General features: G+C 40.4%; 1 protein-coding gene across 1 annotated transcript in view; it reads right to left on the bottom strand.

The window, feature by feature from the left end:
- ppp2r5b (protein phosphatase 2, regulatory subunit B', beta) overlaps positions 1–12,936 on the bottom strand; it is a 35,680-nt gene extending 22,744 nt beyond the window's left edge. Inside the window, exon 1 of the mRNA XM_017709836.2 lies at positions 11,628–12,936. Within this exon, the coding sequence (XP_017565325.1) occupies positions 11,628–11,823 (196 nt within the window). The 5' untranslated portion in view covers positions 11,824–12,936. The remainder of the gene's footprint in view (positions 1–11,627) is intronic.
- Between the last annotated feature and the right edge of the window lie 1,986 nt (positions 12,937–14,922).

The following is a 14,922-nucleotide window of genomic DNA, read 5'->3' as shown; positions in this document are numbered from 1 at the left end:
ATAACATCGACATTTGATCTAATGGCAAATGGCACATAGGTTTCCAGTGAGTTTCCAGTCTATGTTCTTCTACACTGTAAAAAATGTGTAGCAGTGGTACCAGACAAAACCTGTAAATTAACAGTAAGAGTATGTTTCCTTATTAATGGTAAAAAGCTGTAAAATTACTTAGAAATTTCTTAGAAAAATGCTTTTTTACTGTGATTCCATGGTTTCACCAGTTTAACTAGTTGTTCTGATATAGAGTATTTCACCATAATAATGACAGTTGTGAATTTACATTCTAACTTCTATTTCTAAACTAACAAAGCAGCGTTAGAGAGGTTATGTACAGTATATTTACTGTATTTTTTTCTTTAAAAAACAGGCACAGACTATTACATTTTATAGTACTTTGACAGGTAAATTAATATTTTTTACAGTGTAGTGAATCAAAACTATACGGTTGGGAAAAATCAATCATCTGAACTTGTTAGCTGTTAGCTTTATTACACATTATAAAAACTGATTTAATCTAATAATGTGACCTTTCACATACATACATACAAAATAAATATGATGTGAATGAACAACACACTCTAAATTAAGGCATTTTACAAAACATACAATTTCCTATTTGGTTCAAAGGGATTTTTACCAATGTTCTATACAGCCTGTCCAACCTCACAAGTTGCCACAATAGAGTTGCCACAAAAAAACTCTCAACCCATTTTTCTGTTTTGGAGGAGATCCAGTTGAAATTCTGCTGTACTTTGTACTTTGTCTGAAACTGGGTTTGATTTACAAAAAATGGAAGCAAACTGGATTTTTACCATTGTAAAAGCAGGTCAACCTGTCTAAAACTATTTTTACTGTATTTTATTTTAAATTCTGTTTTGACTGTCATAGATTTACACCATTTTTTGATATTAAGACATTGCAGTTGTACTGTCCTAGCTATCAAACAGGGCTGTCTGGAGATTTGTGAACTGTTTTCACTGCAGGAGATTCTGACCCTTCACATTTCAACCCTCATTTCTCGCTAACAGTTCAACACCGACAGCCAACAGTGTCCTGGCAAATCTGATAAAAAAAATATTTTCAGATTATTATGTTAATTAAGAAAAGTCAACTTCCATTCTGAATAAGCAGTGGTCACCAGGGGGTCTGTAGAGGCTACACTGATCTATGTGAATCAATTTACATTTTTTACATCAAATGAAATTGCCAACTGCCCTTTGAATTGAGTAAAAATTTCATGATGAGTGAATGAATAGATGGTTCAAAATGATTTGGAGTACAGTCTGAGCTAAATACACATAAAAAGAACATTTTTAGCTTCTCTTGTAAAGTTACCATTTCAGAGACACAAGGTTTCGTGACAGTGATGATACACAGTGACTGTCATAAAACTAATGTGTGTGAATATGGAGGAATCATAGTTTAAGTGATGTAAGTAATGTGGAGTGTGACTTGACATGTGTGAAAACAGAGTGAACAGAGTTTAAGTGATGTGTGTGGATAGTAGTTTCAGAATCAGTCTTTCAGAAACTGCAGTTATTTAACATGTAAATTGTTCATTCAAACAGCTTTCATGTGCATGTCTTAAAGGGCAAGCCTCTGCAGCAAGGCTCACCATCACTGAATTAAACACCCACTAATATCCTCAACTCCAAGCTGCAGCTAAATATAGTGTAGCCAATGAGCGAGGCAGAGGGGGCGAGAGAGAGAGAGAGAGAGTAGACAGATAGCAAAGGAGGGAGAAAAAAAATGGATGAAGTGGCAGTGCAAGAGAAAGTGGGGTGGAGAGAGCAACAGGGATGATGTCATCCTTCACCCGGCCTATCTCTCTCTCTCTCTCTCTCTCTCTCTCTGTCTCTCTCTCCACTCTTCACCCACCCCACCCTCTCTCCATCACTCCCTGTAGGTACTTTTCTCTCTCTCTGTCTCGCTCTCTCTCACTGAGCACAGAGACTCTCTCTCGTTAAATAACGGTTACTGTGTTTGGGTGGCTGATGAGCTGCTGCTCTATTTTCGGAGCCGCCAAAACCTCCTTATCACCTAGCGGTTGGGGAAATACGGTAAAAACAGCAGCACTGCAGAAGCACTGGCAGAGCTGAAAATTTCTCCATTTGGCTGTTCAAGCTAAGGTGTGAAAACTATGCTTGGACCCAAAAACGGATAATATTGTCGCTGTCACGTAAAAACAACATTAAAGCTAAAATTTGTTCTTCCTTTTTGAGATGCAGGGTTTTTTTTTTTTGACAGCAAAAAAATATATAGAAATATGTATTTTTTATCAAATATACATTTTGAGTACCAGCACCAATAATCTTATTAAAATCTTGAGTATCGGCCAATTCTGGTTCAATATTTGCTAAGCTTTAAAAAGAGCTATTTATAATTGAAGCACTTCACTTAAGGTGAGCATCTAAGTCTGCTATCATGCTCAAACAACTCACACACTCTTCTACTGTAACACACTAGATAAAGAAATACACAGCTAGCAGCATCACATCACACAATGCAAGCTTGTGCTTTTTCAGGCTAGATAGCATTTTCTGCTGATATCGGCCCAATATTAACACCTGGTATCGGATCGCTGCCATCTCTATAAATATATATCTTGTCCTGGAAGTAATCAAATAAAATCACGAGGAAAGAAACACAGTAAGCCAGTAAACAGTGAACAACCAGCAATGTGTGCAAGACCAAGGAGGCTCTCTCATGCCAGAGAAGAAATCAATGAAGGATTTAACATGTTCTTTATTTGGTATTCACAAGAACACTGACTGGTTTGAAGTGCTGTACTTTAATTAATTAACACATTACAATGACCTGACATTGAATATAGGCCACAGCAGAACATACATTGGAAGTTGATCAATCCTCTACCGTTAAATCATTATGCTGTTTAAAACCAAGCCTGTTTTTCTTTGTCTCTTCCTGGTTTTATAATGATTTTTTCCAGTTTTTGACCCTTGTCTATCAGCTACAGCCATCCTTGGACAGGAGTCCAAGAGAATGCAACTGGCCTTGCTCTGTCTGGGTGAGTCAGATGGCTCTCTCCCCCCTGCCCTTCTCCCATCACTCAGCGCAATGTTTGCTGACGTAACAGAATTGCTAGTTATCACTCTCCTCCAAGTGTGTTGAGCTGTCCAGTGATGTTGAGTTAGCAGCATTTTGAAAAGATGCAGTGGCTGGCATCATGACTCAGAGGAAGCCTTTGCTCTCCTCACGCTCCTAGCACTGGAAGCATAGTGTGATTGGCAGAGACCAAGCTAGTCGGTAGAATTGGGCTTGACTAAATTGAAGAGAAAATTGGGGGAAAATGCCAAAAAATAAAATAATAAATAATAATTGCACATTGCCACTGAGGCTAAAAGAGCAGAGATGCCAGAAAATCATGTGTGGGAGCACTTTAAATCAATTGATGAGACCACCCTGGTACCATGATGCTAAAATCGAGAGCTCAGAGCCTGAAACTTGTTTTCTGTGGTGAGGTCTGACAGTGGATGAGGAGGGAAAACTGGCGCTGCTGCTTCTGCTTATGCTGTCACCTCCAAAGTGGTCCTTCTCGTGTTCAGATGAACCTCTAGCTCCAACAGCTTCTCAATTATCCTCTCTACTTTCTGAAGCTTAGCTTTAAGTGGGACCAGCTTGGCCTATGTGTCCCCCTCAGTACTGGTTTCATGACCAAAAAATGGCAAACTAGCTAAATAAAATAAGTCAAAATAACTAAATAACAGCAACTAATAAAATTAACTAAAACTAAAACCATTATGGTGATAAATAGAACAATAATGCTAATTTGTTGCACTCTTGGCATCTTTGTGACTCACAAAAAGCTGTAACAAGAGGTCTACAATCACAGCTTCTATATCAACATACACCATGTGAGCCGGCCTTCAGCCTAACATACAGCTGGGCTTCAGCCTGACTATCAATACACGGTTTGTGCCCACTGTATATATTTTGAACATACTGAAAATTCTGGTTTATTATGGGAAGTCATGTTAACGTTTTTAAGAGTGATTTTTTTGAAGCATCTGAGTGCTCCTTTGGAAATACCAATGAGTGTCAGAAACCTGTAAAATACGTTTGGGGCCAGCTCTAATACTTTTATGTGCTTTTATACAGTTTTATATTGAAGACTATTACTCACTGCCAAGTTTTTTGATTCCTCAGGACTCCATTTAGATCGATTTGCTCATCAACATTACTTTCTCTCTTTCTTGCTTTAATACCTCTCTCCTTCTCCTCTTCTCTCCCTCTTTCGCTTTGGCTCCCTTTATTGATCTGAGGAGGCCAGAGAAAGAGCAAACCTTCTGTCTGCTGTAACCCTACACCACTCTGACCAACTGGAGCTTCATGAACATGCAAGCACACACACATATACCGCACATAAGGAGCTGACCAGAATGTAGAACTCAAGCATTGCGGAGCTGTGAAACAGACTTAAACATATACACAGCTTCATCCCACAAACACACACACACGCATGATGATTAGGGCACAGATAATATACAAACACAGAAACGTGAAACATTAACATTCAAGAGGTGGGATTCATTTCCAACCCACAAGAAAACAAACCACTGTAACTTCAAAGCACCCAGTTCATTGTTTTTAATTAGCGACCAAATAAAACCAAAAAATCACTTTGAAACTAGAAGTTGACTTCATGACTACATTGTGCAATGAAGATTTCGGTAAGAGTGTGACCTGAGAGGCCAATTGCAAAACAGAAGCTCAGCTTCAGGCTAAAGGGGTTATTTACAGGAACACACACTCTCTCATGTGGGCTGGTTGAAGCCAAGTCACTGTTAGAGCTGAGGTGGGACTGATAACAATCATATAATAGTCACATAGAGCCTAATTTGGTTATATCTCCAATCACAGACCACTACAGCAGTGTGGTGGGGATCTTATGGGCCCCACTTTAAAAAAGGTTCATGGGTCCTCTGTCTGAAATTGAGCTTAAATAAAATGACAATGTAATGTGCCTGCTTACCGACTTCTGCTGGTTTGGCTAATGTAGTGTTCTGATATAGGCTAATTGTTGAAGTATATGAAGTTAGTGTAGATACATTTTGTATGACAGTTGCTAAAATGTCTGTTAGATCAATGCAAAACTCAGTTAATTCTCTATAATGCTACATTGTTTGAAATGGACCAGCTTTTGAACATGAAATACATAAAAATATGTTCATCAGGATAAATATAATTAGTGAAAAGAGGCTTGTGAAGTGTGGCAGTTTGTTTTTGTAGTGTAGTTCGTTGTTGATGAATCTGTGTACAACTTCCAAATATTAACTGTTTACTGTTTATAGGGGAGGATATGACTGTTCTTGATTTAGGAGTGAATTCAATGACTCGTACACAAAGCTCAGTAAACAAAAACAGTCCTCAGGATGAAAACCAAGAAACACCTCTAAATACTCACAGATGAAATGGAAAACTGATGCCAGTGCTAATGGAACATGAGAAGATGACAAAAAGCATGTTCTACTTGAGCCTGTTTAACTACATCTCAGTTATCCTGCTTCCGGCAAGGATGTAGTATCAAATCAAGTCAAAAAGGTGTATCATGGATTGTACATATGCTCCTCACTTTCTTCCAAGTGTCTCGCATTTGCCATCTTTTGTAAAAAACATTGTTAATGATCAAAACTTGGCATCTGGGCATATGTTCATACCCACGCTCAAAAGACTCTTTTCTGGTTATAATTGAGTCTTGATCTTAGAAATTAAAATCATATTGAACGTGTACATATAGATATATACATACATACACTCACTAGCCACTTTATTAGGTTTAGTATGTTCAATTACTTGTTAACACAAATAGCTAATCAGCCAGTCACATGGCCGCAACTCAATGCATTTAGGCATGTAGAGGTGGTCAAGACAACTTGCTGAAGTGTAAACCGAGCATCAGAATAGGGAAGAATGGTGATTTAAGTGTCTTTGAACGTGGCATGGTTGTTGGTGCCAGACAGGCTGGTCTGAGTATTTCAGAAACTGCTGATCTACTGGGATTTTCACACACAGCCATCTCTAGGGTTTACAGAGAATGGTCTGAAAAAGAGAAAATATCCAGGGAACGGCAGTTGTGTAGACAAAAATGCCTTGTTGATGTGAGAGGTCAGAGGAGAATGGGCAGACTGGTTCTGGATGATAGAAAGGCAACAGTAACTTAAATAACCAACCAAAATCTCTGAGGAACGTTTCCAACACCTTGTTGAAAGTCTGCCGCGAAGAATTAAGGCAGATCTGAAGGCAAAAGGGGGTCCAACCTTTTACTAGCAAGATGTACCTAATAAAGTGGCCAGTGAGTGTATATACATGCTTATATATATATATATATATATATATATATATATATATATATATATATATATATATATACCTACACATACACACACACATTTACTAAGTCACTTATCCTTCTGGGTCTCCAAAGCTTATCCTACCTATATATATTACATATAGTTACATCACTGATTATCTGTTATGTTATCTCTCTTGTGTACACACAAATACACACATACATACAAGTTGTGACATCCAGATTTACACGCAGACACGTCAGCACATACAAATATACATTTATGGTCAGATGTTCATGAAACACTGTATGACACAATGTCTGTCACACTCAGCTGAGCACACTGCTGCATGTGTGAAGCTTATATGGAGTGCTGGAGATAATGAAGGCACAAATCTGTATTTACACTGAGCAAAAACAAGAGAAATGTCAGAGAAGTTGTACAGCACATATGGTAACGCATTTGAAGCAGAGGTGGTTGGTGGTTAAACAGTATTTAATAACTATATGAATCTCATTTTAGATATTTTCATACCCAAGTAGTTGATCAGACAGGACTGTTAAAAATAAAATGCTGATTAAAATAGACAAGAGTATAACAAATAGCTAAATACAGTATTAGTAATCATCTTGAAGCCTGAATTTTGCCTCCACTTTGCTCAGTTTCTGTTGACAACAGTGTGCAATACAGGGTCAGAACCTTCACATACATCTGGTTGAGGTTATTTAACGTGACACAGTGATTTGGCAGTATTTGTCTTGCAGGACGAGACATGATCTCGAAATGAAAACATCTGCGAATGACCATAAGAAGTTTTAGGCTAAACGTGGGTGGGAACAAAGACATGTTAGGTTGGAAACAAAGTGTGAGTGTGAACTCAGTTCCAACCAATCCAACACTTTGTGAAGGCAGAGCTCAAAGAGGGCAATGATGAAGTCTTAAATATTGTCTGATATAATATAATATAGGCCATGGATGTAGTGTAAGTTAGCATGACTCCCCCCAAAAACTCCGATTAAATATGTAGTTGTGTGTCATGTGTACAGAGAACACATAATAAAAATAAACATTACCTCTTATAAGGGAAACCAGTTATATTAGCTAATGACAGCAGTTCACTAGCTAGTTTGCTTTGCTTATGTTACTAAAAGTGCAGAATTTATGAGTGTACCCTTGTCTACTGGACATTTCAGTGCCATCCAGCACCAAAATTTTAACAGTTTGTGCACAGACGTATCTGCATTTCTGTTACAAGATCATGTCTGGCCTACAAGACTAACTGTGCATTCACTTTAGGAGGTGACAAATCACTAACGCCATCTGAGGTCTGTCTCTTGTGGATGTGCTCAAGGCTGCTCTTGTTGTCGGGTGTGGGCAAGTACACTGTTTATATACAAACAAGTTTATACGTTTTGCTTCATTCATTTGAGGGATACTATTGGGAATAGGAATGAAATGCTGGTAGGAAGAAAATTTCAGAGGGCATAGTATTGGATCCTTGGACCTTCTTGCCCAATATTGGTCCAAGGATCTTGTTTAAGCAACACTTTTATATGGTTGCTTCACCACGCCATAGTATATTGCATAAAGTTGAAAAAAATCAGAATTCACTTGTTGCTTGAAGAAAACTGTAGGAAATGAATGGTTGCCTGTCACTCTATTACCTGCTAGTGTAAATGTATGGTAAGCCAGTATAACTCTCAATATGTGCTAGCTACGTTAGCCTAGCAGCTCCAGTGTAAAAGTAATAAAGCAAACTTCAAACATCAAAAATGTCTTGGCTGACGTCACGCACACACATTTTTCAAGCTGTTGGCCTAAGCGATATCTGAAGGAATCTTTGCACCTTTCTGTGTTTTTTTGTATTTCAGTCAATAAGATTTTTTTATTCAATCTTTTTACAGAGGATATTTGTGAGCAAAGGATTCCACACTTTATTTTGTTATACATGGTCATTTGACTCCTGTTGCAAATCTGTTTCTCATGATCAGTGTCATCATTCTGTTGTCAAGTGCCAGCACACTGACTGTCTGTTAGTCTTTCTTTCAAGCATAACTATTTTTACTATAGACCAGTAGTGTTGAAAGACAGAAGCCTATAGTTACACTGCAATTCTATGAAGTGGTTTACTACTTATTTACTCTTAGAATATGAGGACTTCCCCTTAATGGGGTAATCACTAGATGTCTTAATGAGTGTTTAGTTGCTCAGTGGTTCCTGCTTAAAAAAAAACAATGTGAGCATACTAGAATAAAAATACTGCTGTCATGCTCTTTACTATCTGCATCTCTCTATTCATTACATGTGATGAACAAAAACTGGTCTTATTTTAGTGCTCTGCGTAAAATTGTTTAATACACTGTTCAGTTAGGGAAAGACAAACACTTTAGCAGCTTATCTAGCTGATATATCAGTGATGAGAGTTCATAATATGATATCAGCATTTAGAACTAAGTAAGAACCTGAGTAAGAAGAACAGAGAAACTCCACACTTCAGGAACGGACACACAGCTTCTGAAGACAAATCTGTACTTTTAAAACTGATGGTCCCTAAACGGTTCTTGGCTTGGACACCCAGTTCTATGAAAACAGAAAACATCCTTTAACTTGTATAGCATGTGTACATTACATGGAGGTTCTTTTAACTTTAAAAAGACTCTTAACCCTTGGCATATCTTATTGACAAAACCAGTTCTTTAAAGAAATATCCTTTAAAAGGTTCTTTGACCTGTTATAGACTAACCACTTTTGGTTTCCTGAAAAACAAAGTCTGAAAAGAGATTTGAGTGTGAAGAACGTTTTGAAGGTTTAATAAAACCTTCCCATAACATTAAGGGCCTTTAGATTAGGCAGCTCTCACATTGCTAAAAAAGGTTCTTCATATTTATACGTCATTTACAAAAATGCTTCTCAAAAGAACCATCCATTGAAAGGTTCTACAGAGGAAAAGCAGTCCTTCTATGACATCATGCAAAGTATTGTTTTTGGCATCTTTAGTCTGAAGAGTTTGGCTACCGGTTACAGCTAATAAAACATGCTGTTCCACTGAAACGCTGTTTTTTCAGTCATTTCAAAAGGTTGTATTTGCCTTTTTGTAAATATTAACATTTTTGTAGCCTTTTCTTGCTTTGAGGCCATCTTCAGTGGAAAACACTGCTAAATATGTTTCCTGATGCAACTCCTGAATCAGAATGTCACCAGTAAACTGTGACTTAACAGTAATATTTGTATGGGCAAAGATTCCGAAAAATTGCGTCTCGTTCTTGATACAACACCAATTAAGTGACTCATGTGACCACTCATGGCAATAATTAGTAATTGCCATTGTTCACACCTTACTGCAGAACTGCTGAAATGTCAGCTGTTATGAGGTTGCAACATCGTGCTTAAGTCATAAAGCTGCAGTAATGCCTTGCCTGAGGAAAAGCTTATATTCTAGTATGTGGAGCATAACAATGACACACTGGACTTTGGCTGTTGTATGTGCTACTGATCATGTGCTACTCTAAATACTTAAGTAGATACCACATACAACATGGAGAGGGAAACGACAATAAGTCTATTCTACAAATGTTTGGTTTAAATGTTTTTAGGCTATAAAGCATGTGCTACTGCTAGCTTGTATTCTTCAAAATGGTGCAAATACATAACAACAGCATTGGTTTTGCTGGTGGTCCTGTTAGAAACCAAATGGTAAATTCAGGTCAGATGGTCTTGGAAGAAAGTAGCAATGCTTGCAATGGTTATATGTTATAGAACTGATGGCTTCAGTAACATTACGCAAGTGACAGATATGCAACATCAAAAAGACTGTGCAATAAAGACAATGGAGGGTATGAAGGATATAAGTACTAGTCAGACATAATGAATCAATGATTAGGACAGAAGAGTTGTTTTAGAACTGCTCTATCTGAGAGCATCATGTGTGCCACTAGAAGCAGGCCATCAGGGTGGTAAAACAGGACGACGGCTCAATCCGGACCCCCATACTGGCAGCTCACCCATATGTGCACCATCACATGGGGAGGTGTCCTGCCAAATCCTGCTGCACTAGAAATCCAACAACTCAAAAAAACGGACCCCAAAGGATTCAACAGCGGATCACATGAAGCCCAAGCGTGAATCACACATGTGTTGTGGGCGTCCGAATGAAATAAATAAAAACTGAATCATATGTGTGCTCAGGGGAGGAGAGGGATGCTTCTGCTTTATGAACCTCAGTACAAAATAAGTCGAGTTTTGACAACATCTGGTCATGTTTTAGTGATTCATCGAGAAATAGGTTTAATATCCTGTTGAGGGGAATGCAATCTCCTGTTTTATAATGTTAGCATCGCAACAGCATTCAGAGCATGGAGGCTTTGCTGCTTGAGTTGTCAAGGTGACAAAGATGACTGGAGAGAGTGAATATGAGTGAGTATGCTTTGTACTGAAAGCTAGTCTTGGCAGTTTAGTAATGACCTTGATCATTCTACTGTTTCTTATATTTTGAAAGCAAATCCAGGAGAATTGGATGCCAAAGTTCACATCGAGCTAGAATGGCTATCTTTTATGGCAAGTATCCCTCAATCAGTGATGGTGAAGGAAACATAGCGTTAACATTCTGCATCCTGGATGTCAATAATGTGTAAACAGTCAGTTCATAGAAATACAAAAGAGAACATCCAGATGTCGAGAAAAAATTCTCACCTTGCACCAATAAGCTGCCCTTTTATGCTTAAGCACGCAGTTCTACCTACCTAAATTCTTCTTTTAACCACAGAAAGGGGGAAAATGATTTCAGCTCACATGCAAAAGTTGCTTCCAATGCTATAACGCCATACATTATAGATGAACCAGGATATGGGAGTTCTTACAATACTGGAAATCAAATGCACATGGCTGGACCTCTCAGCGATGGGTTACTGTAACTGAAACCTGTCTTATCCTACTGAGAACATCTGGTGGCACATGTTGACCTGGCTGAGGCCTAGACCTTGAGTGAGACCCCTTCCCTACAGACTCCTCAAAATGGGCCAGATGAAGGTGCCAAAAATGCCCTTTTGAGCAGCTTTGGTTCCTCAAAGAAGGAATGGTTCCTTAAAGAGCCATTTTTGTAAACGAGTCATGAGTGTGAGTAACCATTTTAAAGCTTAAAGAACCTCCACACAGCCGGTTCGAGGTGATTTCCTAGAATTGTATGTCCATGCCAAGAACCATGCAGGAACCTTCATTTGTAAGGGTTTGTGTCTTTGATCTGTGGAGTGTAATGGTGCTCAAAGAAACACACAAACTCAACATGGCCTCCTGGCTTGTCCCGGCAGCCTGTGGCCTTACCTTTGAGCAGCGGCAGAGGCGTCAGCTCCACCTGCGAGCTCTGATAGCGGAACTGCGAGGAGCTGTGGGACCTTCTTTGGCGGGCCCGGCGCATGGACCTTCGGGGAAAGCCATCCACCTTCTCGGCGCTGGGCACAGAAAAGCCTGTGGTGGGCGAGGACGGACTGGACGGAGGGAGCTTAGTGGGGGTCTCCATGGCTGCCTGCAGAAGCCCTGGCTGATGCTTCAAGGAGGAGGAGGAGGAGGAGGAGACAGATAAGGCGAATGAAGAGCACCACTCACAGCTTTAGCCTTAGTTGCTGACAAAACAGCGCAGGATGGAGAGAAGGAGGAAGAAAAGGCTTCAAGGGAATGGAGTGGTGGGGGGTAGGGGGGTGGAGGGGGGAGGTCGAGAGAGGAAAATAAATAAAGCCGGTCAAGGTGTGGATGCTCGATTCGAAGCGGTACGCGATTGCCCCCGTGTTTGTCTTTTCTTCTTTTTCAGCAGACCCGAGAAAACGGGACGTGCCTTACAAGCGAGCGCGAGCGCATCTCCAAGACAATGACCGCTGCAGAGAGCTGCCTATAGCTGAGCAGGTCTACTTATAGAAATACGGGGGAGCCCATGTGCCGCCACTATAAAACACAAAGCTCGGTTCGACTGGCGTCATCAGCCAGTCATCGGCCTAAATGGGGGCTTTATTTAAATATTTACACGCTTGCAGGCAACGTCCGGATCAGGTGCGGGGATTACAGCCCAAAATAATCATTCAAAAACCGAAGGGAGATGCAGTGCACGCGCCGCGCCGCCTCGCCTCGCTTTCCATCAACGCCGCCGCTCCATGTCGAGAGTCCGATTAAGGAATTCGTGGATAAAAAAATAATAGTAAAAACAATAATAATAATAACAATATCAATAAAATCCGTCCGTATGCCTCGAGCTGTTGATGTGATCTCGTAAGAAGCACTCGTCGTCTCTCTCTCTCTCTCTCTCTCTCTCTCCCTCTCTCCCTCTCTCCCTCTCTCTCCCTCTCTCTTTCTCTCTCTCTCTCTCTCTCTATCCTCCTCACCCCGCGGCCGTGAGCGCGCGCAGGGCGGGGACGCGCCTCGGCACGCGCGAGACTCCGCGAGGCTCACAGCAGCAGCAGCAGCAGCAGCACAGGCCTCTTCCTCTTCCTCCTCCTCCTCCTGCTGCACTGATGAAGGGCAGTTTCTTTAGCGTGTGGCTTCGCTCTTTCCTTTCCTTCTCTCCTCTCCTCTTCGCTTCTCTCCTCTTCTCGCGATTGACGTTCTCTCTCTCTCTCTCTCTCTCTCTCTCTCTCTCTCACTCTCTCTCTCTCTCTCTCTCTCTCTCTCTCTCTCTCTCTCCCTCCACCGCTGCTCTATTCCTCCCTCCGCGCGCTCAGGTGCTGCAAAGGAGATGGAGGCGAGGCTGCACACTGCGGATGGCGCTGCCTCGCTCTTATTTATTTATTTATTTATTTATTCGTTTATTTATTTATATGTCTGTTTATGTATTTGCTGCTGCGCGCACGCGGGACGGTTCGGTGTTCGGATTTTGTGGCTTTGTTGTCTCAGCACGCGCGCCAATGAACCGCCGGTTCGAGCTTCCTGTGCCTTTCTTGTTCTCTCTCTCTCTCTCTCTCTCTCTCTCTCTCTCTCTGTCTCTCTGTCTCTATATGTATATATAGAGTGGTGGTAGTCTGAGTGGATCAACTACAGCTTTACAACGCTGAAGATTTTAAACTCATCAGCATCACTGCTGGCCTTAGAATAGCCCACCAACCAAAAATATCCAGACAACATGTGCACTTGTGACCACTGATGAGGGACTAGAGGATGACAAACACAAACTGACTTTATATCTATAAGATGGACCGACAAGGTAGGAGTGAATGTAAGAAAGAAAGTACTGAGGGGAAAATAAAGTATGCAGGGAAACAGATGGACAAATAGAAAGAGTGTAGATACAAGGTAAGTTTAATGTTTTGGCAATTCTATCTATCTATCTATCTATCTATCTATCTATCTATCTATCTATCTATCTATCTATCTATCTCCCTCACTCCCTCTCTCTCTCTCTCTCCCTCTCTCTCTCTCTCTCTCTCTCTCTCTCTCTCTCTCTCTACCTTGATGAATGAAAAATGTACCAGCACAGTACTTTGATTTCTAATAGTGCATATATATATATATATAGAAATCAAAGTACTGTGCCGGTACATTTTTCATTCATCAAGGTACAGAATCATGTAAATGTACCCTCAAAGGCACAACAGTGATTTTAAAAACCAATTGTGAAAGTTTTTTCCCAGGTGAAAAGTATTACCTTTTCATAACCCAATGTTTTAAAATAGAACAATAAAATAAAAAGCCTGGAGATGAGACAGGGTGTGAGGAGTCAATACAACTAAGAACAATTCAATTTCAATGGAATATGGTACAGTTATGTTCCCTGACTAAAGGTACTGAGATGGACCATTGAGGGTACCACCTCAGTGACAAAAGCGGTTCTGCCTCAGTGACAATTTCATACCTTTATTTGTGAGCGTGTGTGTCTATATATTGCTTAATTTACTGGGACACAGTCATGCTGGAACAGGAAAGAGCCTTCCCCAAACTGTTCCCACAAAGTTATAAGTGTACAATCATCCAAAATGTCTTGGTATGCTGAAGCTTCAAGATTTTCCTTCACTAGAACTAAGGGGCCTAGGCCAAACCCTAAAACCCCATATCATTATCCCTCCTCCACCAGACTTTACAGTTGGCACAATGCAGTTACGCAGGTAATGTTCTTCTGGCATTTACCAAACGCAGATTTGTCCATCAAACTGCCAGATGAAGAAGCGTGATTCATCGCTTCACAGAAGTGTTCATTTTGTGAAGCTCCTAAAGCACAGTTCTTTTGTTTATGTTCCTTCTAGAGGCAATTTAGAAGTCTTTAGTGAGTGATTCAACAGAGGACTTGCCGGCCTCACTCTGTGAGTCACTTCATGGCTAAGCTGCTGTTGCTCTGTGAGTTTTCTATTCCACAATAATAGCACTGGCAGTTGACTGGGGTAGATCTAGCAGGACAAAACGTGAGGTATGGCCATCCAAATGGGTTTTCGGGAGGCACTGCGCTCCTGGCAAGGAGAGACATTTAATTTTCAGATGCTGTTGTTGTGGATGCTAGTATTGTAGCAATGTTATTTGTCCTATTCTGTGCTGGGTTGTGAGGTAGTTTGGTGGATTGTCTACCATGTGGTAGAGTTGTATGGTTAGAAGAGAGCTACCTGCTTCTCGACCATATTAGCAATTGCTGAGCTGTGGATCTCCC

This window comes from Pygocentrus nattereri, chromosome 2 (genome assembly GCF_015220715.1).
Source record: "Pygocentrus nattereri isolate fPygNat1 chromosome 2, fPygNat1.pri, whole genome shotgun sequence".
In the NCBI taxonomy this organism is placed as follows: Eukaryota; Metazoa; Chordata; class Actinopteri; order Characiformes; family Serrasalmidae; genus Pygocentrus; species Pygocentrus nattereri.
The sequence above is the reverse complement of the archived record's forward strand: the minus strand, read 5'-3'. Positions and strand labels throughout refer to the sequence as shown.